At 47.0% G+C, this 25,134-nt stretch overlaps 1 protein-coding gene across 1 annotated transcript in view; it reads right to left on the reverse strand.

The window, feature by feature from the left end:
- The window catches only part of LOC134803600 (fatty acid synthase-like), a 33,443-nt gene that overhangs the window by 898 nt on the left and 7,411 nt on the right, over positions 1 to 25,134 (reverse strand). The window contains exons 6-21 of the mRNA XM_063776401.1: positions 16,104 to 16,329; positions 14,770 to 15,020; positions 13,761 to 13,991; positions 12,381 to 13,221; positions 11,782 to 11,902; positions 11,409 to 11,598; positions 10,352 to 10,753; positions 9,283 to 9,486; positions 8,420 to 9,162; positions 7,946 to 8,085; positions 7,715 to 7,835; positions 7,437 to 7,636; positions 6,779 to 7,020; positions 6,164 to 6,335; positions 968 to 1,266; positions 29 to 421 (exon numbers count right to left, since the gene is read on the reverse strand). Of these exons, the coding sequence (XP_063632471.1) occupies positions 29 to 421; positions 968 to 1,266; positions 6,164 to 6,335; positions 6,779 to 7,020; positions 7,437 to 7,636; positions 7,715 to 7,835; positions 7,946 to 8,085; positions 8,420 to 9,162; positions 9,283 to 9,486; positions 10,352 to 10,753; positions 11,409 to 11,598; positions 11,782 to 11,902; positions 12,381 to 13,221; positions 13,761 to 13,991; positions 14,770 to 15,020; positions 16,104 to 16,329 (4,776 nt within the window). The remainder of the gene's footprint in view (positions 1 to 28; positions 422 to 967; positions 1,267 to 6,163; positions 6,336 to 6,778; positions 7,021 to 7,436; positions 7,637 to 7,714; positions 7,836 to 7,945; positions 8,086 to 8,419; positions 9,163 to 9,282; positions 9,487 to 10,351; positions 10,754 to 11,408; positions 11,599 to 11,781; positions 11,903 to 12,380; positions 13,222 to 13,760; positions 13,992 to 14,769; positions 15,021 to 16,103; positions 16,330 to 25,134) is intronic.

Consider the following 25,134-nt stretch of genomic DNA (forward strand, 5'->3'; position numbering starts at 1 on the left):
ACTGGACCTCCTACTGTCCAATACTAACCTTTGTCAGATCCAGACCAAAAAGGATTCTTCCCGAATGGGCGAGTAAGTGGACGTCGTCGAGTTGCACCGTGTGCAAGCGTTTATCAGCAGCACTAGCGATGGTCTCGGCGACGTAGGCGGGCGAGCCGTCGACGAGCACGAGCCGCGCCGCGCAGCCGCCGCGCTCCAGCTGCAGCGCCATCTCGAAGGCTACGCTGGCTCCGAAGGAGTAGCCTAGGAGCGTGTACGGCGGCTCCGGCTGCGCAGAGCGCACTTGTTCCACGTAGAAGCTCGCGAGGGCCGACATGTCTGCCAGCGGCGCCGCCCTGGTGCACTGCAGGGCGAACACCGCGCCGCGCACGTGGGCCGCCACGCCGCGCAGCTGCTCCGCTACGCCCTCGATCGGGTGTACCTGCCCACAATGTCACATCACACTTCATGACTTCACAATCACAATAAATATCGACAATGTAATGTGGGACCACGATTGTATAATTAGGGAATAGGTACTTCCGTTATCTATTAACTTGTTATATGTAACTATACTTTGAGTGGTATTAACTTGTTTTTGAAGACTCCTATTCGTTTTAAAATATCTATCTAACGTCACCCCACACGATAGGGTTTAAGCGTAAAAAAATAAAAATTACGTGTAGGAAAGAGGTAAGTACCCTGATTTTTTTTCTTTTTAAGATTTTATTTTACCACATTGTCGGCTTAATTGAGTTATATATCCATACCATATTGCAGCTTTCTAGCACTAACGATCACGGAGTAAAGCCCGGACAGACAGACAGACAGACAGACATGGCGAACCTATAAAGGTTCCTAGTTGACTACGGCACCCTAAATTTTGTTATGTTTAAAATCCCTAAACCTGTGCTCTTGTCTTTATATTTATAATTTATACACAAACTTAACAATACATAATCGCAGGCAGAGTCTAGTCGTAGTTTACCATGAATATCAGCTTATGATCAGAATTCGCTGGTGGTAGCGATGGCAGTTTGACCAGCACGTGTCGGGGTACGATCTCGGCGTCGGCGGTCGGCGCGGCGGTGGCGGCGGCGGCGGAGGGGCCGCCCGCGCCGGTCAGGCCGCGCAGCCCGTCGACCGTGAGCGCGCGGACCGCCTGCACGTCGAGCACGGTGCCGTAACTGCGCTCCAACAACTGCTTGACTTCAGCGACCATCAGCGAGTCCAGACCTAACTCCAACAAGGTCGCAGTCGAGGACACTTTGTTTAAGTCCTTAATGCCTGCAAAAACAATGAAGATCCGACTGCTGTTTTCGTATTTTATATGGGAAATAGGTCTAACGAAACTCGGAACGTGCGAGCGGCTCAAACTCTGCCATTAATTAACAAAGGTCGCGAGTATTTGCTTAAAAATGTGCGATAGTGAATAGAATCAGGCGTTACTTTGCGGAAATCCATACTAATTAAAACCAAAATATTACTTTGCTAATCCGCGAAAAGATAACGTGCTAGTCAATCAGTGCTAACCCGTTATACTTACTTGCGTATTTTTACATGCAATTAATATTCCCACCCTCCCACCGCAAAAATAAATACGCAAATAAATATAACAAACCACCACCAAAAGAATAAACCTAGTAAGCATCCAAAAGAACAAACTAGTAAGCATCCAAAAATTAAGTTTAAGGCGACGGTAGCGGTGGGTAAAATATCAGATTCTGTCAATTTACCCCATTTCACACACAAGCGCACTTCACGCACACTACCTCACTTTACTGGGACAGGTCAGTGACCCATCACGTTTTTTTAAGATTGGACTTTTAGTTTAGTATTGACCACTAGCCTCCTTTTAGGGTAAAAGCATTCCATTTAAAGATGAAAGAGAAACAATGCATTTAATCTTGCTTTCCTTGTCTGTTCATGTCACACGTGACGTACCTATTTAATTCATTTGATTGTTGACTGTTTTACTACCTACTATTGCTTTGTCGAGATACGCGTTTTGTACAATTAAAGCGAATAAAACAAGATGTCATTAAGTCAGATGTAAAATGTTATTTACTACTCTATACGGTTTTTCATAAGGTGCAAAATCCATTCAATAGGAATTTAAATAAATAAAGTTTCAGCAGGGTGGCAATTCCATTTTGGCGGATAAAGCGAAACAGAATAGTTCTATCGAACCTGCTTACAAATTTTCAGGAGAATCAGTTGAGAAATGTGATCTGCAAAGGAGAACATACAAAAGCATTTTTGACAAGCTGAAACGGAGACCTTTGCTAACGCTCGGCCAATGATGGTTTAGGTACACCTATAAAAAATGATTGTCCCTGCTGTAATTTTAATATCTTTATATTTCAACCGGTATAGTTTTATCTTCAAAAATAATCGGTATCGCTAAACAATAGCGGTACCTTACTACTTATACGTTCACGAAATCGGTATCTGCATAACTTGATTGTTAGTAAACTAACCTGGAAAATAATCTCAAAATCACCGAAACATTTATGTACAGTCACCTGCAATAATATGTTACGTCATTAGCGCCAACTTTGCCTCCAGGGAAACTTTGCCCAAAACGACAATTTTAAACAAATTCGTTAATGTAGAAAAATTGATAATAGTTATGGCCACCCTGCTGTTTTTAGTAGAAAATTGGTTATATTTCTGACAAAGTATATGCCAAACTTGTGCATAACTTGACTTGGGAATTTTGAGTTTGAGCGAGTTGTCTAATATAGGGTATATTTCGGCGGGCAAAAAATTGATAAATAATGAATGCAAGTAGAAAAAATTGAGAACCCTTTGACAAATATTTCCGGGTTTCAGTTATAACACATGAAGCATAGATTATGTCTATTGAGATTTAAACTAATAAGGCCTAAATACACAAAAGTTTTAGCGGTGGGCAAACTAATCCGGTAATTTGGCATCCATACCAACATTGCCCACCACCAAAAACGGATTAGGGTTGTCACTTTCATCTAATTTACCCAACTTCGCAAGTAAAAGAAGGTTATGTTTGTACACTAAAATAAGTTTATAAATATATACTGTATTTAATTTGTCTTATTATCCTTTATTTAGATGTTTTATCCCGTTAACGAATGAAAACACAACAAAAATCATATTTTTGGTCATTAAACTATTGTAACAGATTTTCTCAAAAGTGACAACCCTAGCCTTTGTAAAATGCTTAGGCGAGCCTTATTTGGAAATGGGCAAAAACGGGTAGGCAACATTGCCCAGCAAATTTATTTAAAAGTTTTTACACTTATCGCTAAGTTATTAACAGGGAATGGTAGGATTGCCCAAAACCTTTAAGTGATCCTTAGACATCATCATCATATATACGAGCTGTATTTGAATACCAAATTGACTTGGGCAATGTTGGCGAAAACCCCGGATATTTTTTTATTTGCCCGCCCTCTAAAACGCAAAAAATGGGTAAAAACACGATAAAAAAATGTTTTCTTCACATAAACTGATGCGTTTGATCACAATGGACGTGCTGAGCAAAAAAAAGTCATATGATGTGATTTTTTTTGAGAAATTCGTATTTAAAAAAAAAGCGGGCAAAGTTGATGATAATGAGTAATGACGGTACCTACTCTTCGAAGGTCGCAAAAATATGTGACATGCTCTTATGGTTCTACAAATAAGATCGTGTCAGATATTTTTGCGGCCTTCGTTGTGTAACATAAATTGCAGGTGACTGTACATTTGGAATAATTATTTTATTTAGTTTCAACGGAAGTTTCAAGTTTAGTACGAAAATACTTCAGATATGCAATATGCACAAAATGTAGACCTAATCGAAATAAAACATTGCTTTTTGTAGTAAATTTATAAAACATTCGATACATAGGTATACATAACAATAACCAGGCCACAACGCTATTGGCCTGTAAGCTTCATCTCGGTCTCCAAAGCCGCAAAAACTTGCTAGTACTTAGTGCTGGTCTAGCCTTTATTTTTTCTTGAAGATTTTCAGAGAACAGCACGTACACGCATTATACATATAGACAGAACGAACGGCATAATCATAATAATTTATTCGTCGCAATCCATGGTATTACAGATCTAGTTACAAGACTTTCAGGTATTACTTATACGAATTACATAACTCTTCCTGTTAATAGGCAATATTTTAATATAAAAGTTCTATAATATAATACAAGATTACAGTTGTCATCAAAATTCATTGACATACAGAAGTCAAATACGTTTTTAAAATGACGCAAAATGATACCAGCATAATAAAAATTGATCCCAATCAGTAAAGATGAGTCTTTAAACTTTTTTCATTTTAAGCGAGTTTTGAAGGAAGATAATACTTAAATTCGACTGTAATCGTATTATTTTAAGATAGTTTACTGCGGTTTTCAACAATAATGACCCGTAAATAACAGCAAATGAAATTTAAATGAGACGCGAGCTGATATTTATGTACCCTATTTTTTGAAATACATTTTATCTACTGGTATGCTTTCTCGTGTGCGTATATGATTTAATGTCAATATAATTGTCAAAAGCAAGAAAATCAAGCTGTCATTTTCATTTGAAGAAGTACACGTGTGCTCCGGTGTAGCCCCAACGGGCATCTGACTTGAAGAAGAATTTTGAGTGATGTCGTCAATGTATGGAAATTGTTCGAAAGTTTACATTTGAGATTGAATTTCTGTGTTGTCTTTGTGAGTAAAAATATAAATCGATAATAAATTGGTAGCTGAATTATCTAGCTTCCAAAATCATACAATAATTCAATTACTGTCAAAGACAAAATTGTTTTGCTTCTGTCTCAAACGGAACTCCATATTTTGATTTTTTGATACTTTTAGTGTCGATTTGTAGAGAATAACAGCAAATTAAAAATATAATGGCATAAAGAGTCGGTACACGGTTTCTTCGTGAATAAATTTACGTGTAATTTAATGCAATTATCAAACATTTATTGAACAAATTATGGTTACAAAGTGAGGTCTAAATCGAAAACGTCATATACCGGCCCCTTAAAAAGGAACTAGAGCAAGACAACTCATTGAATTTTCTAGATTTAACAATCACTAAAGTAAACAACAGGCATCAGTTCAAAATTTACCGTAAGCCTACACATACCGATACAGTTATCCCGGCTTCTTCCACGCATCCGTGGCAGCATAAGTTGGCTGCTTTTCATTGTTATGTGCATAGAATGTTGACTGTGCCTCTTTCTGATGAACACTATCAGATTGAATTAAATAATATTTATCACTTAGCAGTTTCAAATGGTTACGATAAGTCTGTTGTGGATGGTATCATCAGGAAAAAGCGGAATAGTATGGTCAACACTATGTTGTATGCGGCGCGATCCTCTGAACCGATTAAGAAATATAAAGCGAGCGTAACTTATGTTGGCAAGTTGTCTGATGCAATTTACAAAATTTTGAAGTCTAACGACATTCCTGTGGCCTTTAAGACAAATAACACTTTGCACTCAAAGCTTTGCAATGGCAAAGATAAGATCGAGAATGGGAAAAAGTCTGGAGTTTATAAGCTTACCTGTGACGATTGCAATAAAGTGTATGTGGGGCAAACGGGCCGTAGTTTCACTACTAGGTATAAAGAGCATGTTGCGTCATATAGACATAACCATCCAGAGAAGTCCAATTTTGCAAAGCACTTATTAGATACAGGTCACACTTTATCTGAGAATCATTCTTTTGATATTTTACATGTTTGCGAAAAGGGATTGCGTTTGGGTGTTCTGGAACAACTGGAAATAATTAGGTACAACAATAGGGGCATGATTCTTAACGAACAATTGAATGTTGCGTCATCGCCGTTATTACGAATTTTTCCATCTCACTCACACTTGCACGGTAGGGGGAGTGGTCAAGGTATAAATATGGCCGACCATTCTAGACAGGTCATTCCGTTGCCGGGCGTCAGACCGTCAACAACTCCTGAGGATGCCTCGTAGAGAGGCGAAACACGTGTCGAGCGGTTAGCACTGATTGACTAGCACGTTATCTTTTCGCGGATTAGCAAAGTAATATTTTGGTTTTAAAAATGTGGGCTTGGTCGGCCGCAGCGCCGGCCTGGTGCGGGTGGCCCCAATGTGGGACTATGCTAAGGTGTCGACGCACGTCGCGTGTAATTATTTACGAGTATGATTATTTGTAACATCATTAATTACCAAGGATATTGGCTACGGCGTGAACGAGGTCCTGTGTGGGCTTGTCCCGGGCGCCGCCGCCGGCCGGGGCGAGCACCATCGAGCCCAGCACGGCAGCGGCGCGCGGCGCGAGCAGCAGCGTCTCCAGCGTCGCCAGGCATGAAGCGATGCGCTGCGGCGCGGTGCCGCCCACCTATACTTGCCAAACGTAACTGTTCAATTTCCATCCAAGCACACCCTAAACAATTTCAAGGGAGTCTTTTTTACAGCCATTTTTGCAACAGGAAAGCCAAATACTATTACCTACTCGAGTTCTTATTTCGAATCCCGAACGAAACTTTTGACCATAGTAAGAGATTTAAGGGATTAAAGGGCTTATGAAGTATAAGATCACGGGCTCACGCCTCACACTTACTAAAATATGACGACTAAAAATTATGAAACAAAACATGATAGGTATATTTTCCTGTGGTCAAATTTTTTTTAAATTAAAATTCCAACTTATTCGAAATTCAGGAAGCCAATTGTGTGGAACAAATTTATTTGCTATGCCATTTGCGTAGAGTTTTGCGCGTTCAATAGTATTCCTGACAAATGACACTTGTTTCTTGGCACATTAGGAAGGTTCCTAGCTACCTCGGCGTCTTCTCCAAACGCGTCGGCGGCGAGCCCCACGTCGCCGACGGCGCCCCACTGCACCGCCAGCGCCGGCAGCCCGGCCGCGCGCCGCCGCTCCACCAGCCGCTCCATGCTGCTGTTGGCGAGCCCGTAGTTGCTCTGGCCCACGTTGCCACGACCGCAAGCAACCGAAGAGAACACCACAAAGTACTTCAGCTCGGGCGCCAGCTCGTGCGAAGCTGCGTCCAGCTCGCGTGTCACTGGACAGAGAAAGATAGGTACTGCAGTCAATGGTCCATCCAGACTCTCGTGCGTAAGTTGCATGTGACTCAGGAAGTCTAAATATCACATAAATTGCTGTAACTGCGAGAGTTCAGTTCTGGCGCTTAAGTGAGCGGTGCGGATAAGAGAAAAACACATATCGTCACAATCGTCCGATCTGAAGCGCCTAAATAAGATATTTATACATAAATGTCTATAAAGATACTCTCATAATATACGAATGAAAATTTCTGTTTGTATCGACAAGTAAATGATCGACGACCACAGTTGACGGACTGAACTATGAGACTTCCCGTACTATAAAATTTGCGTAGGTACTTTTTAACGGTGGTGACAGACGGATTGGTGCAACCGACCCTTATTGTATGCATAAATCATGTACATCTTGATCTACCGTTAATTTTGGGTTCTGCAACGGCACGAAACGTGTCCGGCGTCTGGTTCTCGAGGAGGGCGTCGCGCAGCACGGCGGCGAGGTTGAAGATGCCGCCGACCGGCGCCGCCGCCGCCGCCTCGCGCAGCAGCGCGCGCGCGCCCGCCGCCGTCGCCGCGTCCGCCTGCGACACCAGCACTACCACGCCCGCCGAGCGCCATCTACGAGCGAACACGGTTATTACCAACAGGAAAAATATCTAAGTCTAGTTTAAAACGGGAGTCTGAGTTTTGAATCACCTGCGGATGCACCAGGATTGGTAGCCAGTACGCACGCCACTGCGCGAAGAGAGCACGACGGTGCGCGCGCCTCGGCTCACCAGCCAATCGCACAGCTCCAGACCGAAGCCGCCCAGCCCGCCTGCGACCGGCGACAGAAAGGGAGAATATAAGTCGGCCAAAATTAGTGGTATCGGAACAAATATACCTGGCTTAGGTAGGTGCACATATCACTTTGGGATTAATACTGACCGACGAACACATAGCTCCTCCCGGGATGCATGTACACGCGGGGCACGGCCGGCAGCAGCAGCCTCGCCCTCTCGTTCGCCGACTGTTCGTCGCGCACGCGAATAACGACCTTGCCGATGTGCTTGCCCGTCGACATGTAGCTGCAAGACAAGTCACGAGTGCGTGAGGAGGCCGATGTGCGGTATTACAAGCAAGTGAGTGACTTATTCTGTCCTGGGACCGACCTAGCCAAGATAAGACAATAGATGCTACGAAAAAAAACACTTGACTATTTCGATTCCATACATTATTTAAGTTTCGATTGGCGTTTTCTATCAATGATTGTCATCTTGGCTGGCCCTGCTAGCGGACAGCGGTATCTCAAACAAAAATTGAATGCAAACTTAAACCTTAATTTTTTTATGCGAATATAAAAAAGAAACATGTTTTTTGAGATACCGCTTAGGGCTTAGTTTCTCTTTATTTAAAACAGACCGGAAGGCTTCCTCAAGCTGGTTATAGGCGAAAATGGTGACTGGCAGCGGGCGCACGACTCCGGCGGCGATACCTTCGGCCATGCACTTGCCGAGCTCCGCCTTCTCGGCGCGGTCGCCGCGCGGGCCCTGCAGCGCGTCCAGCAGGATGCCGTGCACCGTCGTGTTCCTCAGCAGCACGGCCATGCCGAGCGCCGTGTCGGCGCTCAGGTCCACTTTACCGATCTCTAGAAAGCGGCCGCCTTCGGCGAGGCACCGGATGGAGGCTTGCAGCTTATCGCCCGCGAGCGAGTTGAGCACGAGGTCGACGCCGCGGCCCCGGGTGCTGCGCAGCACGAGCTGCTCGAACGAGCAGTCGCGCGAGTTGCCGATACTGGCGTCCAGTAGTTGCGGGAAGCGCTCGCGGAGGAAGGTGCGCTTGGCGGTGGAGCCCACGGTGGTGTAGACGGTGCAGCCGGCGTGCAGCGCCACGGCGATGGCGGCCTGGCCCACGCCGCCCGCGCCCGCGTGCACCAGTACGGACTCGCCGCGCTGCATGCGGCCACGCACCACCAGCGCGTAGTATGCCGTCGCGTACGCTACGGGTACTGTAGCCGCTTCCTCGAGCGACCACTGCGCTGGCACCTCCCAAGTAAAGCTTTCATCGGTTAGCACCGTGGTCGCCAGACCCTTGGCTGGCACCATGCCCATCACGCGGTTACCAGTTGACGAGAGCCCGCTGAACTCTAAACCGAGGATACATTCCTACGAAACAACAAAACAATTTTAAACCTACACTCGTATTTTAATGCCTCTAATGAATTCCATTATGTAGCAGTCGCCACTAGTATTACTGCAATTGAGTGTACTTAAATCGGGAAGTACCTGGTCGGCGAGGTGCCCTGGCAGCGCGTCGGGCGGCAGCTTGCCGGTGGCCAGCATGACGTCGCGGAAGTTGAGCGGCGCGCAGTGGACGCGGCAGAGACTGGCGCCGGGGCGAGCCTGCAGCGCGTGGTGCATGTCGCTCTCGATCCACCGCAGCGACGACAGGTCGCCTCGAGTCAGAGCGTTCACGTACGCGTGCTCCACCTAGGTACACCAATAGTTAATCTCAGACGCAGAATATCAATAATTGTCTACTAAGGTTTTAATAAATGGGCCACTGAGGGAGGCTTCCCGCGCTGTTGCGCCAATTTTTATTAAAATTTTGGAAAAATTTACAGTCACGACAAAATCGTCAATTTTGACAAATATTTTTTCGGTATGTATCTAGGAGACGTTATGGGCGTTTGGAATAGCAACGTCGTCGATCAGGTAAACAGTTTTTGCAGTTTTGTCAGGATGAGTAATATCAGGGCTATTGTAGTGAGTAATTATTAGTTCTGTCTATTATTATGTGGGGTTGCTACGCTACTTCCTCAACAGCTCGCCACAAGCTGCCCTGTTGACTGATTGTACTGATAAAACCGGCGGGCTATGGGGTGATTACATCCCTACGTCATGTTTATATTATTATACCGTGTTGCATCTTTTGACACACTCACCGCTCAGCTACGGTCGTAGCGCTACGTCGTAGCCGATAACATGCATACAAAAAAAGTTTTACAGTTCAGTCGTTTTAAGAGTGTTCAGAATTTCAAATAAGGAGTATAAAAACTCTAACTTGACTAAGGTAAACGTACTAGTGCTCGACATGCGGATGCCCAATAGATGACACTAATAGTTTCAAGATGACATGTACTGGGACCGCGTCGAGCACCAGTACGTTTACCTTACTAGTTACCTACGGATTGCATGCAATTTTGCACTTTTGCAAATAGGTATTTCCAGCCGTTATTAGTAGCTGTACAAATTGGTAATTATGTAGTTAAAATAGTAACAGAACAGATAATAGCAGCACGTTAGGTATGTATTATTAGTTTTTTTTTATATATCGTCGAAGGTGAAGACGCACCGGCTGTTGTGTCTCGATGTGTTCGAGCGGCAGGTGACGGTAGGTGCCCCAGACGCCGGAGCGCAGCACGTTGAAGGCCAGGTCCCGCCGCACCTGCGCGTCGTACGCCGGCGCGTCGGCGGTGAACGCGTGCGGCGCGCCGGGCACGTGGTACACGCGCAGGCGCGCGCCGCCGGGCTCGCGGCGCAAGCACGTGCCCAGCCCCAGCACGCCGGAGTCGGGCGCGCGCGACCACACGACCACGCGCAAGTCCTCGCTCTCGGCGCGCTTCATGGCGACCTTCAAATTTTCTACCCAGGTGAAGTCGTCATCGTGCACTTCTATGAGGATTTTCGTCGCCGGGACATTCGGAACGCGCCGCAGCACCACGTACTCACGCGACGCGGCGTGCACTCGCGATACCTTCGTGCACATCATAAAAAAAATGCATCAACTTCAACTAAAGTTAATAATTACAACGGAATTTTTACCATGTAGGTAAGTAAATAAACTATGTCTCTGACTATGGGGTTTTAAATTCAGGACTCGATTTTACTCGCTAAACTGAGCTACTTTTATTATGGGACCAACCCCAAAATCGCGAACAAAATTTGGCTTTTCCGTAGAATTGCCAAAATGTATTCATTTTAATAACAAAACTTCCGTGAGACACAGACATATTAAATATATTAAAAACGGGTCACTCACGTATTTTAAGTCGAAAAACGCTCGACATGTTTCACTCCGTACCGAGGAGTGTCATCAGGAGCTTGCCTTTACGGTGACGGACCGGCGCAGACTGCGGGCCGCAGCTCTCCGCGCCCGATGACTCGGCGCAGGCGCCGGTGGCGGCAAGGGGGCGAGAAACCACCCTCATTTATGGCATTATTGTCAAATGATGGGTTGCACACAACACTCACTACACATACCTCATTCGCTAATGGTTCGTCCACACTGTCCACATGTCGAGCGTTTTTCGACTTAAAATACGTGAGTGACCCGTTTTTAATATATTTAATATAAAATGTATTCATGGTATAAATGATAAACAAAGTAGTGTAGAAAAATAAGTCAATACTAGTGTGAGTCCGCATGCGTTGAGTTGCGCATGCGCGCCGTCGGCGTCGAGCGCGCCCGCCGCCTCGTGCAGCAGCACGAAGTCGGCGCGGCCGCACAAGGCGCTCAGTTCGTCCGGCGCGCCGCGTGCCAGCACGTCGGTGCCCAAAGCCACATGCCAGTTGTTCCCAGCACCACCGTCTGGCGTGTCCCTGTTCGACACCTATAAAAAATTTAAATTTGAAAAAAGTTTCTTAAATCTACTTATAGTCTTGCCTATACGTGAGTTCGAGTAATACTTAGGTACTTTTTAAGAGTGGGAGATATATACCACAGACTTTTGTTTGTTTAAAAAAATCAGTTTTTAAACTGTAAGTTTTTAACCTTATTTAAACTTTTCCTGGCTTGCGTTGCTTACCTTGATTCCGAGGGGAGTCACGGCGTCGGCGTAGATCGGTGCGTCGACGCCGGCCAAAAGCACTGCGTCTGCGCGAACCCCCGGCTCCGCCGCTAGTACTGCATATAAGTCCAATATATATAAACGGTCATACATTGGTATCGTTCAAGAACAAAAAATTAACAACCTTTTATGAAAAAAGTTATTTTTTTTTGTTTATAAGTATTTTCGCGCTCTAACATGACTCGCCCGAGACAGTGAGTTATTCTACATACGTTTCCTTTATTTCTTAGCATGGAAGTCAAACATGCGTTTATAAATAGTCGGAAATGACGTTTACTATGGCATATATACCTTATGTAATAAGGTAACTAATGTAGTTAGGTATGCGAGTGTACATAATTGCGAAAGCGAGTTTCATAAAAGAATTACACTCGTGTGTTAATAAGACATCCAATCAATTGCATAAACTACTTAATATAAATTACTAAAGGACATAAACAGGAATATAAAACTAAAACTACAATTAAAATAACTAAAACTAAAAATTTATTATTAACTACTTTAATTATTTATTAATCAAAAGTTAAAAATTACCTAGGATGGCGTGTGGCAACAGTAGTTCTGCCGCGGGCCGTCGCAGCGCGCGCTCGAAGAGCTTCAGCGTTGTCAACCTGGAGTTCTCCACCACCAGCTGCAGCGCGACGGTGAGCGCTTGCCGCGCTTCCAACTCCACGCATGCTCCGACCAATGGGATAAACACGTATTCCTCCAACTTGGGCGAAGCGGTGTCGATGCGGCGCATCGCCAGTGACCACTTCACTCCTCGGAGTTCAATCCCGCCGGCTACCATGACACCAACACTACGGCTCGAACTGATCGGCACGGCATCGGCACCACCAGACGCCGCCGTCACCGCCGCTCGGTGCGCCGCCGGGTCGATGACCGCACGCTGCAGACGTGTCGGCAAGTACATCCCACTTCTATCTTCGCTCAAGTAATAAAACTGCATCATCGTGTCCATAAAAGCGATCCAGTTGTCAGACCATTCGAGCAGACCGCGAGTGAAGCGCGCGTCTGCAAACTTGATTCCACGAAACACATCCTTGTAGTTGGATCCTTGGAGGCGGAACACTTTGTAAATATCTCCAGATTCGAGAGGCAGCAGTTGTTCCATCTTATAATCGGGCTCGTCGAGTGCAGTAGAAGGCAGGCGCTCGGCGGCGGGGTCGCTGGTGAGCCGCACCGTGCCCGTCACCACCACTTCACCGCCTTCGTTAATCTCAAAACTTCCTGAGTCTGGCAACGTGACGAAAAACCGCGACGGCGCGTTGGGCTCCATGATGGTAGCGCGACGGAATTGTACGTTCTCCAGCACCACTGAGGTCTTCTCCAGCTCTAAATTGTTCAGCTTTGCTACCGCTCGCCACACTATTTCCTGTAGACACACAGAATAGTTATTTATTGAAGAGGGCAAAGGTGTTTGTTTACCACGAGTGCAGTGCTATATGGAAAGTAAAACATTCCAATGGTTCGAGACGGTCAACCAAAATGGCGTCATTAAGCAGTGAAACACAAAGGTTTGAACCTCATTAGCGCGATGATTGGATTCCTATTAAACTTTTTGACGGCCACAGGGGTCATAGCAATAAATATAATGACAACTTGAGACAGATAATTGACATTTGGGTAATCTTATTTAAACTGGCAAAGCATTCCACACAATCGAACAGTCCGGAAGGTAAGGCGCGAACGGACGACTTTTATGCCATATATTGGCAAAAAAGAGGGTCCTCTTTGCTACGACGTGTGCGCGGCAGCACTACCAGCTAACTGCTAAGAGCGTTAGACGAACTCCTCGACTACCCGCTCATTAGATACTGGACAGAAGTAGTCATTGATAGGTCTAAGTTATATAAAAGTTTTGAACAGTTAAGGGGAAGGCAAAATAACACGGTTAACAAAGGAATGACTTACTAGGTATCCAGTGGCAGGGAAAAGGACTCTGCCGTTGATGCAGTGCCCGGCGATGAACGCGTTCTCGGACTTGCCGAGGTCGTACTGAAAGACTGTCCCGGCGCCGGCGCTGCGGTCGGAGCTGAAGTCGGCCACGCGCCACTCGGCGGAGTGGTCCCAGCGCACGCGTGGCGCCAGCGCTGGCGTGCCGCGCGACACCGGCCACGAAACCGCCGGATACAGGCGCGACACCTTAAAAAAATAGAAGAAGAAACCATTTATCTCCACAGATAAATAAGGGGGACTACCGGCATATAAAATTAGATCGTCTTAGGGCAAGAACTCTCGTATTTGTATACGTACTTTGCTTAAAACTAGTCAGATAGGAAGAGCTTCGCACCCTCTCTGCTCTATCGACTTTCTGCAAGTGGAGTATATGTACAAACGCAAGAGTTAGTAAGGGTCGAAAGAGCTGTTTAAATGCAATTTATTTTGCTTTATTTCCAAATCGACCTTTAGTTTGTATGTATAACCGTTATGGCTCCTCTACACGAATAGCCAACGCCGACCAATCCAAGGGACGCAGCCATGCGGTAGACTGAGATAGCAATATCACTTGCTCCCTCTACCTAATGCATAAATGCGTCCCTTGGATTGCCCGGCGTTGGCCATTCGTGTAGAGGAGCCATTATAGAGATTCAAAACATAATTTATGCTGTTTGATAGGGTACATACGAATGGAACGATCAATAATATGATTTTGTCAGTCGTTTTAAGGAAGGCAGAAAATCGTGCAGGGAGAGGCAGAAAAAAATGGAGAAAATGGGCTGTGACAGACGGACAGACAGACAGACAGACAGACGCACGAGTGATTCTATAAGGGTACCGTTTTTTCCTTTTGAGGTACGGAACCCTAAAAAGAGAAATACCTACTTAAATTACAAGTAATGTTACGTGGCCTGCATCATTTAACCTTTAATATTATTACCTACTAGAAAGCATCCTGCAAACTAAGCGTGAAGGGATGTACCTGTGGTTGCGCGCCGAAAGCGTAGAGTTTGCCGACGGCGGCGAGCAGGTGCAGGAGGGGGTCGGGCGCGCCGCGCCGCAGCAGCGGCACGTGCGCGGCTGCCGGCAGCGCGCGCCGCAGCGGCGCCTGCAGCACCGCGTGCGGCGCCAGCTCCACCACCAGCGCTCGCGCCGGCACCCGCGCAAGCGCGTCGGCCAGCCGCACCGGCGACACCAAGTTATTCACTTGGTATGCCGCGTCGCTCAACCGATCTAAAACACCGAACACCATATCGCACACAGGTAATACGAGCCCCGATGCAAATTATTTCGTCTAGTTCCACGCAACAATTTTGTTTATTTTAATAATTTTTATACATGAACATAAAATGACACAGTAATGGGAACCATAATAGCAATGTTTAATGTAGTTTATTTTGATCGTATAATAACATTGCATGAGACTTTTATTGCTGGAAAAAAAAGGACTTTTCAAAAACGTTGTCCAAATCATATTGTCCTCTCCTACAGTACTGCTGCATGCATGGGCTCGAAACAAAATTGTCAGTACATTGGCAGAGTCCTATTGCTTTCCCTAGTAATAGCCCTTTTCACATATGTTGTAATCCTACCCTTCCTTCTTCCTTCTTCCTCGCGTTATCCCGGCATTTTTGCCACGGCTCATGGGAGCCTGGGGTCCGCTTGACAACTAATCCCATGATTTGACGTAGGCACTAGTTTTTACGAAAGCGACTGCTATCTGACCTTCCAACCCAGAGGGTAAACTAGGCCTTATTTGGGATTAGTCCGGTTTCCTCACGATGTTTTCCTTCACCGAAAAGCGACTGGTAAATATCAAATGATATTTCGTACATAAGTTCCGAAAAACTCATTGGTACGAGCCGGGGTTTGAACCCGCAACCTCCAGATTGCAAGTCGCACGCTCTTACCGCTAGGCCACCCTACCCGTCAATAAAAAAATAAAAAAAAACATTATTTTTTTATTAAGTAATTTTTAAACAAAAACATTATTTTTGAACAAACGCGAGAACCTCAAGAAATGGTCTCACTAGACGAAAACATGTGCATCGGGGCTCGTAGATTTTTTGTCAGATATAGACGGCAAAGTCGACTTTACCGGTTCAAAAATAGGTCATGAAGTGCGAAATAGTTTATGATCAGTTAAAAATAACTAACATTGCAGTCTCGATTTTGCGACAGCAATGTTGCATACACATTCCATTATTTATCGAGTTTCAATTTAAATAATTCAAACTTCACTCTCGTAAAAACTGATTGCCAAAGACAATTGCGCGGTTTACTAAGATGGAGAGAATGAGAGCTAGAGTCACTCACCCAGATCTGAACCCCACTGATGGTGCGGTACTGAGGTCGACAGCCAGCGGGCGCTGCGCGGCTTCGGGTCGGGGATGACCTGCAGCAGGTGGTCGAGCAGCAGCGGAGCGGCGGCCGCGCAGTACGAGCTGTGGAACGCCACGCGAGGGGACAACTCGCGCGCGAACACGCCCGCTGCTGACAGGCTCGCTACGGCCTTCTCTATCGATGCACATGGGCCTGATATCTGTAAAACGATCCCAGTTCAAGATTGTTATTTAATTTTGAGTCCGTGATGAATCGAAATCATTTTATAGTCATGTAACTATATTGTTGATTGATGATTTATCGTTGACCAAAATTGCCGAAACTTTTCGAGGCCACTTTTAAGAATGTCTTAATATTTATGAAATCTACAAATTTTGTCGAAGTAAAATAGATAAACATTTCATTCATTCGATTTAGTAATTCGGTGTAAATGCAGGTAGTATACAAATTTACGGTCTTAGCCAGCTAATACCGCTATGCGCCTATTGAACTCTCAACGCCCAATATAGCCGACGATAGCAGTTGGAGAAGGTAACTGGTCTACTGGCGCCTCGCTCGAAACCGCAGTCGCCCCAGCCTACTAGATGCCCATGTGCGAAGCCCTCGACGAATATCTTCAACCGCCTCGCGATAAAGAATAAACTACACGATTTAAAAAACTGACTTTTATTACGCGGTACAAATATAAAAATACTCCTACAACGATTAGGCGGTACAGCTTCGGATCCCTCAGGTCTTCCTTGGTTTTCTTCCTTTGGTTTTCTTCCTTTTGGTTTTTCCTTTTCGGCTGCTCCTGGTGTACTGTACGATCCGAAGCGGTTCCGTCTTACTTTTATACGAAAAATCAAGAAAGAGAGTCACCTACGATAGGGAGATAAAATCATGTCTTAATTCGCGGAATTAATCGGCCTGTGATTGGTCGCTTACGTCATACGGTCATTTTCGGGTGAATTTTCATTATCCCGCTATCGTTCTGCGACTCATATTACATACATCCGATTAATTACTGACTTAAAACTATTACAAATAGTTAACTACGTTCATTAGTTATAAAAACAAACGATAACAAGTTCACTAGTCCTTACGACTTGGCTTACAATAGATAGGAAAGCGGCCGAAATGAATACAATGGATGGTTTATGGTCCTTTTGCCGACTCGCAGGCCTTTGTCTACCTGTGACTGCCTTATGATTCTTATCTAACTAGGTGACTAGGCTAACGACCTATAATATCTACAAATATTGTTATGATGTAACTTTAACAGGTTACGAATTAATTAATGAAACGTGTATGTTTCTAAGTGAATTACGCTGTATCGGAGCGCTGAGCTCGAATTTGGCCGACCAATGAGAAGCGGTCATTCTGTCCCTTTCATATTGAGACTTCCTTGTCTTGATCCGCCTTTCTTTGGTTAACCAATGACAGAGCCTACATTATTTTACTAAGTTTATAGTGATTACTTGGGAATTGGGAAATAGGTTTAACCATGTTTTTTCCTAACTTACTGGGTGACCTAAAACTTATTACGAACCTACGAGTTAAATAACGGATATTTTGAATACTTATGACTACTGACAATCTAATCGCGGTTTTCCCTACCTATCAAATAAATCTTTATTGAGAATACAGTCTTAATCGAATTTGATCTTAATCTAACTTATAATTATCCGCGTCTTGTCGTAGCGTCGCTAACATTTTGTCCCCGCAGTCGAAGACTCCTGGTGCATGGGTTGCGACGCGATGACCGCCAGCTTGCAGCTCGGCCTGCGTAGCGTCCCGTGCCTCGTTCTGACGTCTGCGGAGCGAACCCTCCCGTCGGGTCCATGATAGACGGTCTCGACGACTCCTTTAGGCCACACGCTGCGTGGTCCGTTGGGTTCAGAAATGATGACAACATCTCCCGGCTGGATCTGTCGCCCTCCGTCGTCGGATGATTTGCGTGGTGCCAGCAGTGGAAAGTACTCCTTGGTCCAGCGCCGCCAGAAGTGGTCTGCTAGCGCCTGGGCAGCCCTCCATTGTCGCTTGTCGTTTTCCTCGTAAGCGCCAATCATAGGTAAGTTAGCGTTATGAAGTAGAAGAAAGTGCGCAGGTGTGAGACTTTCTTCGCTCTCTGGGTCGACGTTCACGTGTGTTAACGGCCTTCTGTTAACGATATTCTCGATCTCTGCCAGTAGAGTCTCGAACACTTCGGTTTTCGGTGCTCTAGTGTTGAAGGTATAGAGCATCGCTGTCTTCACGGTGCGTACCATTCGCTCCCAAGCTCCGCCTGCAGATGGGTTGCCGGGGGGAATGAATTTCCAATCCATTCGTCGCTGCACGCCGTAGTGTTGCAATTGCGGAAGCCATTGCCTGTAGGCCTCGCGCAGCTCGTTCGATGCCGCCTTGAAGCAGGTTGCGTTATCGCTATACATAACGCTCGGCCATCCTCTTCGTGCGGCGAAGCGCCTTAGCGCCAGTAGAGCGCTATCCGTAGACAGGCTATGTACAGTTTCGAGGTGAATAGCCCGAGTTACTAGGCATGTGTACAGACACACCCAGCGTTTCTCTCGTCGTCGTCCTATGGTCACGTACATAGGCCCGAGGTAGTCTTGCGCGGTGTAGGTGAATGGTCTCTGGTAAGCCTGTAGCCGCTCGGGTGGTAGATCGCCAAGGGGCTGCGCTCGCGGTGAAGCTCGACGTAGCTTACACAGCGCGCAGTCTCGCGCTACAGCTTTCACAGTAGGTCGCAGTTGTAATATCCAGTAATGTTGTCGTAGCTGATTTACCACTGCCTCGTTATGAATGTGCGCCATTCGCCTGTGTGCGCGTTGGACCATTAGTCTGGTAAATGAGTCCTTGCCGTCCAATATTACGGGTCGTACCGATGTGTACAACACTGGAGCGTTTCCTAACCTCGTCTTCATTCGCAGCACGCCGTCGTCGCACAGCTCGGGTGCTAGATTGTATATTCGCGATTTCTTGTTCAAATCGCGTCCTGCGCTTAGAGTGCGCAGCTCGTCCGGGAAACTTCTTCGTTGGCTATTCTGTAGCCACATATGCTCGGCTCGCTTTATGTGGTTCACTTGCAGCTGCAGCGTCTTGTTCTTATTTTTCATCTTATCTATGAAAAGTAGAACGTAGGCCGTCGAATTCATTAGCCTATCGTAATTACTGAAGCGTCGTATGTCAGGTAGCACGCTCGACGGATCTGACTTTGACGTAGTAGTAGATAACGTAGTCTCTACTGTGACTCCGCTTTTCCTTTCAGGAAGGTCTTCAGTCGGTCTGCCTATTTCTTGACTCGGCCACTCCACTTCTGGTCGGTGAAGAAATGACGGTCCTTTGTACCATTCGTCGTGAGCGGTGATTTTCCTCGCCGGCTTCCCTCTCGTAGCGTGGTCTGCGGGGTTCACGTCGGTTGGCACGTACATCCACGCCCGCCGGTCCGATTTTTCAGCTATTTCAGCCAAACGGTGTGACACGAACGGCTTGTAGTTTCTTGCGTCGTCTTTGATCCATCCTAGCAATACTCGAGAGTCCGTCCAGTAGATAATTTTCTTGACGTTGTATCGTTGCTCCTTTTTAATCGTCTCGGCCAGTCGAACTCCGATTACTGCGGCTGTAAGCTCTAGTCGTGGTACTGACAATACTTTCAGGGGGCAAACTCTGCTTTTGCCCGCTGCTAGGCTGACTCGTACATCTTCTTTGTTCTCGATACGCCAATACGCCACGGCGCAATAGGCTTCAGTTGACGCGTCGGTAAAAACGTGTAACGTGTATCTCGTAGCTCCGCCCGGTGACTCATACCTTCTAGGTATGCGTAGCGCCGCTACGTGTTTCAGTGCGTTCTGCCACTGAAAAAAGTCTTCAGCTTCTTTATCTGGTAGCGGTGCGTCCCACGTAGTGCCTTTTGTCCAAACTCGCTGAAATATCATTTTAGCGCTGATGACGTAGTGAGCGATAAGTCCCATGGGGTCGTATATGGACATTATCGCGCTGAGAAGTTCCCTTTTTGTCGGCGGCCGTTCTTGCGTCTTCACAGCCTCGGGAACTCGCAGCATTTTCGTGTTGTAGCCCAGAGTGTCCGTCCTAGGGTCCCACGTCATGCCTAGAACTGTAGGTTGACCTTCGCCCAGATGCGTCGGTCCTTGCGCTGCGTGTAGTTCGTGCTCGACGCTTGCCAGCATTCGCGTACTGTTGCTCGCGTAGCCTCGTAGATGAAAACTGCCCTCCGCGTGCGAGTCTCGCACTTGTTGTGATACTCGTAGCAGCTCATCCTCGGTCTCGTACGATGCCACGTAATCGTCCATATAATGATTATTGTGGATGTCGTAGACCGCGTCCGGATATTTGTCCTGGTTGTCGAGCGCGTTCCTATTACGCACCGAATGTGCGAGGAAAGGCGATGACACGTTGCCAAAACAAACTCTGTTTAGTTTGTACACCTGGGGCTCCATATCTCTTCTAGTGCCGCGCCACAGGAAGAGTTGGCTCTGTTGATCTTCTTCTCGCATTTGAATTTGCAGGAACATTTCTTGTATGTCCGCGACCACCGCGAAATTCCATTCGCGGAATCGTAGCAAAATTCCTAATAGGCTTCGTAGTAGGTCTGGCCCCGATAAAATATAGTCATTCAGACTATTTCCTTGACTTTTTGCCGCGCAGTCAAAAACGGCTCTTCCTTTGCCTTTATTTAAATTAAATACATTAAAGTGCGGCAAAAACCAGGTTCGGTCGGTCTGCGGCGGCTCCATGATACGTTCCGCGTATCCTTTCTGTAGTAACTTCTGAATTTGGGCTTCGTAGTCTTCAGCGAAGTCCTTGTTGCGCCGCATTTTCATCTCCAAGTTGCGTAGCCTCGACCGCGCCATTACGTAACTCGGTGGTAGCTTCACGTTGTCCGACGCCCACAGTTGACCGACCTCGTACCGGCCCCCTGCAGTCTTGCGTACCGTAGCGTTGAAAATGTCGATGGCTCGCTGATCGCTCGGACTGACGTTTTCTTTATTCGTTACTCCTAACGCTTCGATCGACCAATGCTTCTTAACTTGATCGATTAATTCGTCGTCCTCTGTGCGGCAATGAAGTACGGTTTGCTCGATCGTGCGAATGATGTGCGGCATTCGCCCAAAAAATACCCAACCCAAGGGTGTCTTCATTGCGCAAGGCTCGTCCTCTCCGCCCTGCCTGATCTCGATGGGAGTCTTCAGGTGGCAGAAATCGCCTCCAATCAGCATCTGCGGTACTCCTGTACCCACGTAGCATTCGTCGCCCAAATCTTCTAAGTGTTTGTGCTTCATCAATTCGGCCTTGTTGAGTGATTGCGATCGTATGCCAAGTCCTTCTACGGTCTTCATGACGATCTCGTGCACGGTGCCTCCTCGCAGCGGTCCCACTTGCGCCTTTACAGTTTGCGTGATAGATGTGTGCTTCAGGTTTCTTATCCCACGTAGACAGAGAGGTTCGTCTTCGCCTACTGCTCCGATTTCATCTGCGACGTCTTGATCTATCATGGAAAGCGTTGACCCGTCGTCGAGGAAAGCGAATATTTGAGCCGTACCCTTCGGCCCCGTGACTGTTACAGGCAGCACCTTCAGTAGCACGTTGAAGTTTGGGGTTGACGACACGTAGACGCGCGGATCGTTGTCCTCTCGTTCTGTAGGCCGCGACTCCGTTTCGGCCGCTGCCGCAAACGATGACGTCACTCTCGGTGAGGCGACCGCTCGATGCGTCGACTGAGCTACCGCTATTGTAGCCCCACTGCTGTTGTTCGCCTGTGTAGGCTCGGTGTGCAGCAAACGGTGATGCGTGTGCGGGCAGCCTGTCACGCCGCACCCTTTCGCGTTGCATTGCGACTTCAAATGTTTCGCGTCCATACATCTGAAGCATATACGATTGAGTCTTGCCCATTCCCATCTAGCGCCTATACTCTGTGCGGCCAGCTTGCGACAATCTGTAGTAATGTGATTGCCACCGCAGTACAAACACGTGCTCTTCGCTGTGATTTGTCGAGCCGCATACGTCGCCTTCTGCCCTCCGCTGCATCGATTTGCGGCCGGAGCTGGAGTGGGGATGGGATAGCGCGGCGCGGGCGCGTTCAGTCTAGCGCCAGGCGCGCGCGCGTACGGTGCTGTCATCGGTCCCTGCGCGCGCTTCGCTGGTGCGCGCGCGTGACAGAATGACATCTCTAGCTCGCTCTCTTCCATCAGAAAATCAGCCAACTGCAGGATCTCGGGGTCGTCAGTATCGCGATGTCTGTTGGCGTAGTCGCACCATCTGCTTCGTAGATGAGGCGATAATCGATCGGTTACTTCCCGTATCAGCATCGGGTTGTCGGCGTAGTGTCTTCTATCTATGTCCATGATAGTAGATACGACGTTCATAATCTTGATCGCAAACGTATTGAGGTCGTTCGCGCTCGGCCCCAACGGTGGCAGTCTTCGTAGGTCCTCGATTGCTTTATCCAAAAGCACCTCGCTTCGGCCAAACTGCTTCTTCAAAATACGTATAACCATGTCTGGACGAGTAGCTGTAGACAGGACATGTGACACGCACATCTTAGCGTCCCCGCGTAACGCCATACGCAGTCTTGCAACGTTCTCGTAGTCGGTGAACTTGTAGCGCTTCGATGTCTCGATGTAGGTATTGTAAAAGCTTCGCCATTCGCTCACATCTCCATAGAAGTGAGGTAGCTCGAAGATATCTTTAGGTGCCGGACGAGCCGCCATCTGCATCTTCTCGAACAAATGCAGCATAGACTCCGCAACTGTGCCTTCTTGCGTGTGTTGCGTACGCGCCGTGTGCGGCGTACGGGGCTCCTCCGGTGGCGATTCCGATCGCCGTTGACGTTCCTCGCGGCTCGGTGAGCGGCGTCGCATATGTCGCTCGTCCCGCAGAGGCCGTCTAGGAGTCTCGTAGTCCGGTGGTGGCTCGTTGGCTAACCTCTTCTTAACTGGCTCGGTTATAGTCTTGTCATCCTGAGAGTCGTCCATCCACTTCAGGATTCGTTTCTGTTGTGGCTCGATGTCACCCGCATCTGAGACTGCGCCCGTGCTTCCTTCCGCTATAATCTGTGATTTCTGCGCCTCTAGCCTCTTCTTTATTAAGTCGGCTTCGATCCGCAACTCTTTTCGCTGAATTTCTGCTAGACGTTCGCTCGCCTCAAGCTCCACTTGAGATAGCCTTGCCTCGATGACCGTACTAGCGCATGAGTGCACGGACTGAGTAGGGGCAGGTGCATACGGAGTGCTCGACTCCATAGTGCCTCCCTGCTGCGTAGCTGCGACGTCCTTAAGTTTCGTTCTCGCCCGTCGCAGTGGTAACGGTGTGGGCCTCGCAAGTCGTCGTAACCGCTTGCGGAGCTCTCTGCTCCACAGCAGTGTATTTACTTGCGAGGGAGACCCCGGTGGCCTCGTGAAGTTGTCCGCCCTGAGGGAGTGCTGTGGTGCGGCCGCTACGCCAAACGGCTCGGCGCTAGCGGCGCGCGGACGCTCGCTGAGCGCGTCGGACGACGTTACAGGAGTGAGGAGGGGGCGCGCCGCCTCGGCGCCCTCTGACCTCTCGGCGTCCGCGCGGGCAGCCCTCTGAGCCGCTGCCGCGCCCTCCGCTAGGTAACGCCGCCTATCTTCGTCGCTCTGCATCGACGCAGCCTTTCGCGAACGCGTACCGACCATTTTATCGGTCATTTGTGACGTTTCTTCGCAGCAAGTGTAGACTTGAGCACGACGTCCCGGTGCGCTGACAGTAGATCCGGCTCGAAGGACCAGAAAATATTGAACTCTCAACGCCCAATATAGCCGACGATAGCAGTTGGAGAAGGTAACTGGTCTACTGGCGCCTCGCTCGAAACCGCAGTCGCCCCAGCCTACTAGATGCCCATGTGCGAAGCCCTCGACGAATATCTTCAACCGCCTCGCGATAAAGAATAAACTACACGATTTAAAAAACTGACTTTTATTACGCGGTACAAATATAAAAATACTCCTACAACGATTAGGCGGTACAGCTTCGGATCCCTCAGGTCTTCCTTGGTTTTCTTCCTTTGGTTTTCTTCCTTTTGGTTTTTCCTTTTCGGCTGCTCCTGGTGTACTGTACGATCCGAAGCGGTTCCGTCTTACTTTTATACGAAAAATCAAGAAAGAGAGTCACCTACGATAGGGAGATAAAATCATGTCTTAATTCGCGGAATTAATCGGCCTGTGATTGGTCGCTTACGTCATACGGTCATTTTCGGGTGAATTTTCATTATCCCGCTATCGTTCTGCGACTCATATTACATACATCCGATTAATTACTGACTTAAAACTATTACAAATAGTTAACTACGTTCATTAGTTATAAAAACAAACGATAACAAGTTCACTAGTCCTTACGACTTGGCTTACAATAGATAGGAAAGCGGCCGAAATGAATACAATGGATGGTTTATGGTCCTTTTGCCGACTCGCAGGCCTTTGTCTACCTGTGACTGCCTTATGATTCTTATCTAACTAGGTGACTAGGCTAACGACCTATAATATCTACAAATATTGTTATGATGTAACTTTAACAGGTTACGAATTAATTAATGAAACGTGTATGTTTCTAAGTGAAAATTACGCTGTATCGGAGCGCTGAGCTCGAATTTGGCCGACCAATGAGAAGCGGTCATTCTGTCCCTTTCATATTGAGACTTCCTTGTCTTGATCCGCCTTTCTTTGGTTAACCAATGACAGAGCCTACATTATTTTACTAAGTTTATAGTGATTACTTGGGAATTGGGAAATAGGTTTAACCATGTTTTTTCCTAACTTACTGGGTGACCTAAAACTTATTACGAACCTACGAGTTAAATAACGGATATTTTGAATACTTATGACTACTGACAATCTAATCGCGGTTTTCCCTACCTATCAAATAAATCTTTATTGAGAATACAGTCTTAATCGAATTTGATCTTAATCTAACTTATAATTATCCGCGTCTTGTCGTAGCGTCGCTAACAGCGCCATATATAATCGGTAGGTACATCAAACACTCTGACATT

Source organism: Cydia splendana, chromosome 26, assembly GCF_910591565.1.
Source record: "Cydia splendana chromosome 26, ilCydSple1.2, whole genome shotgun sequence".
Taxonomy (NCBI): domain Eukaryota; kingdom Metazoa; phylum Arthropoda; class Insecta; order Lepidoptera; family Tortricidae; genus Cydia; species Cydia splendana.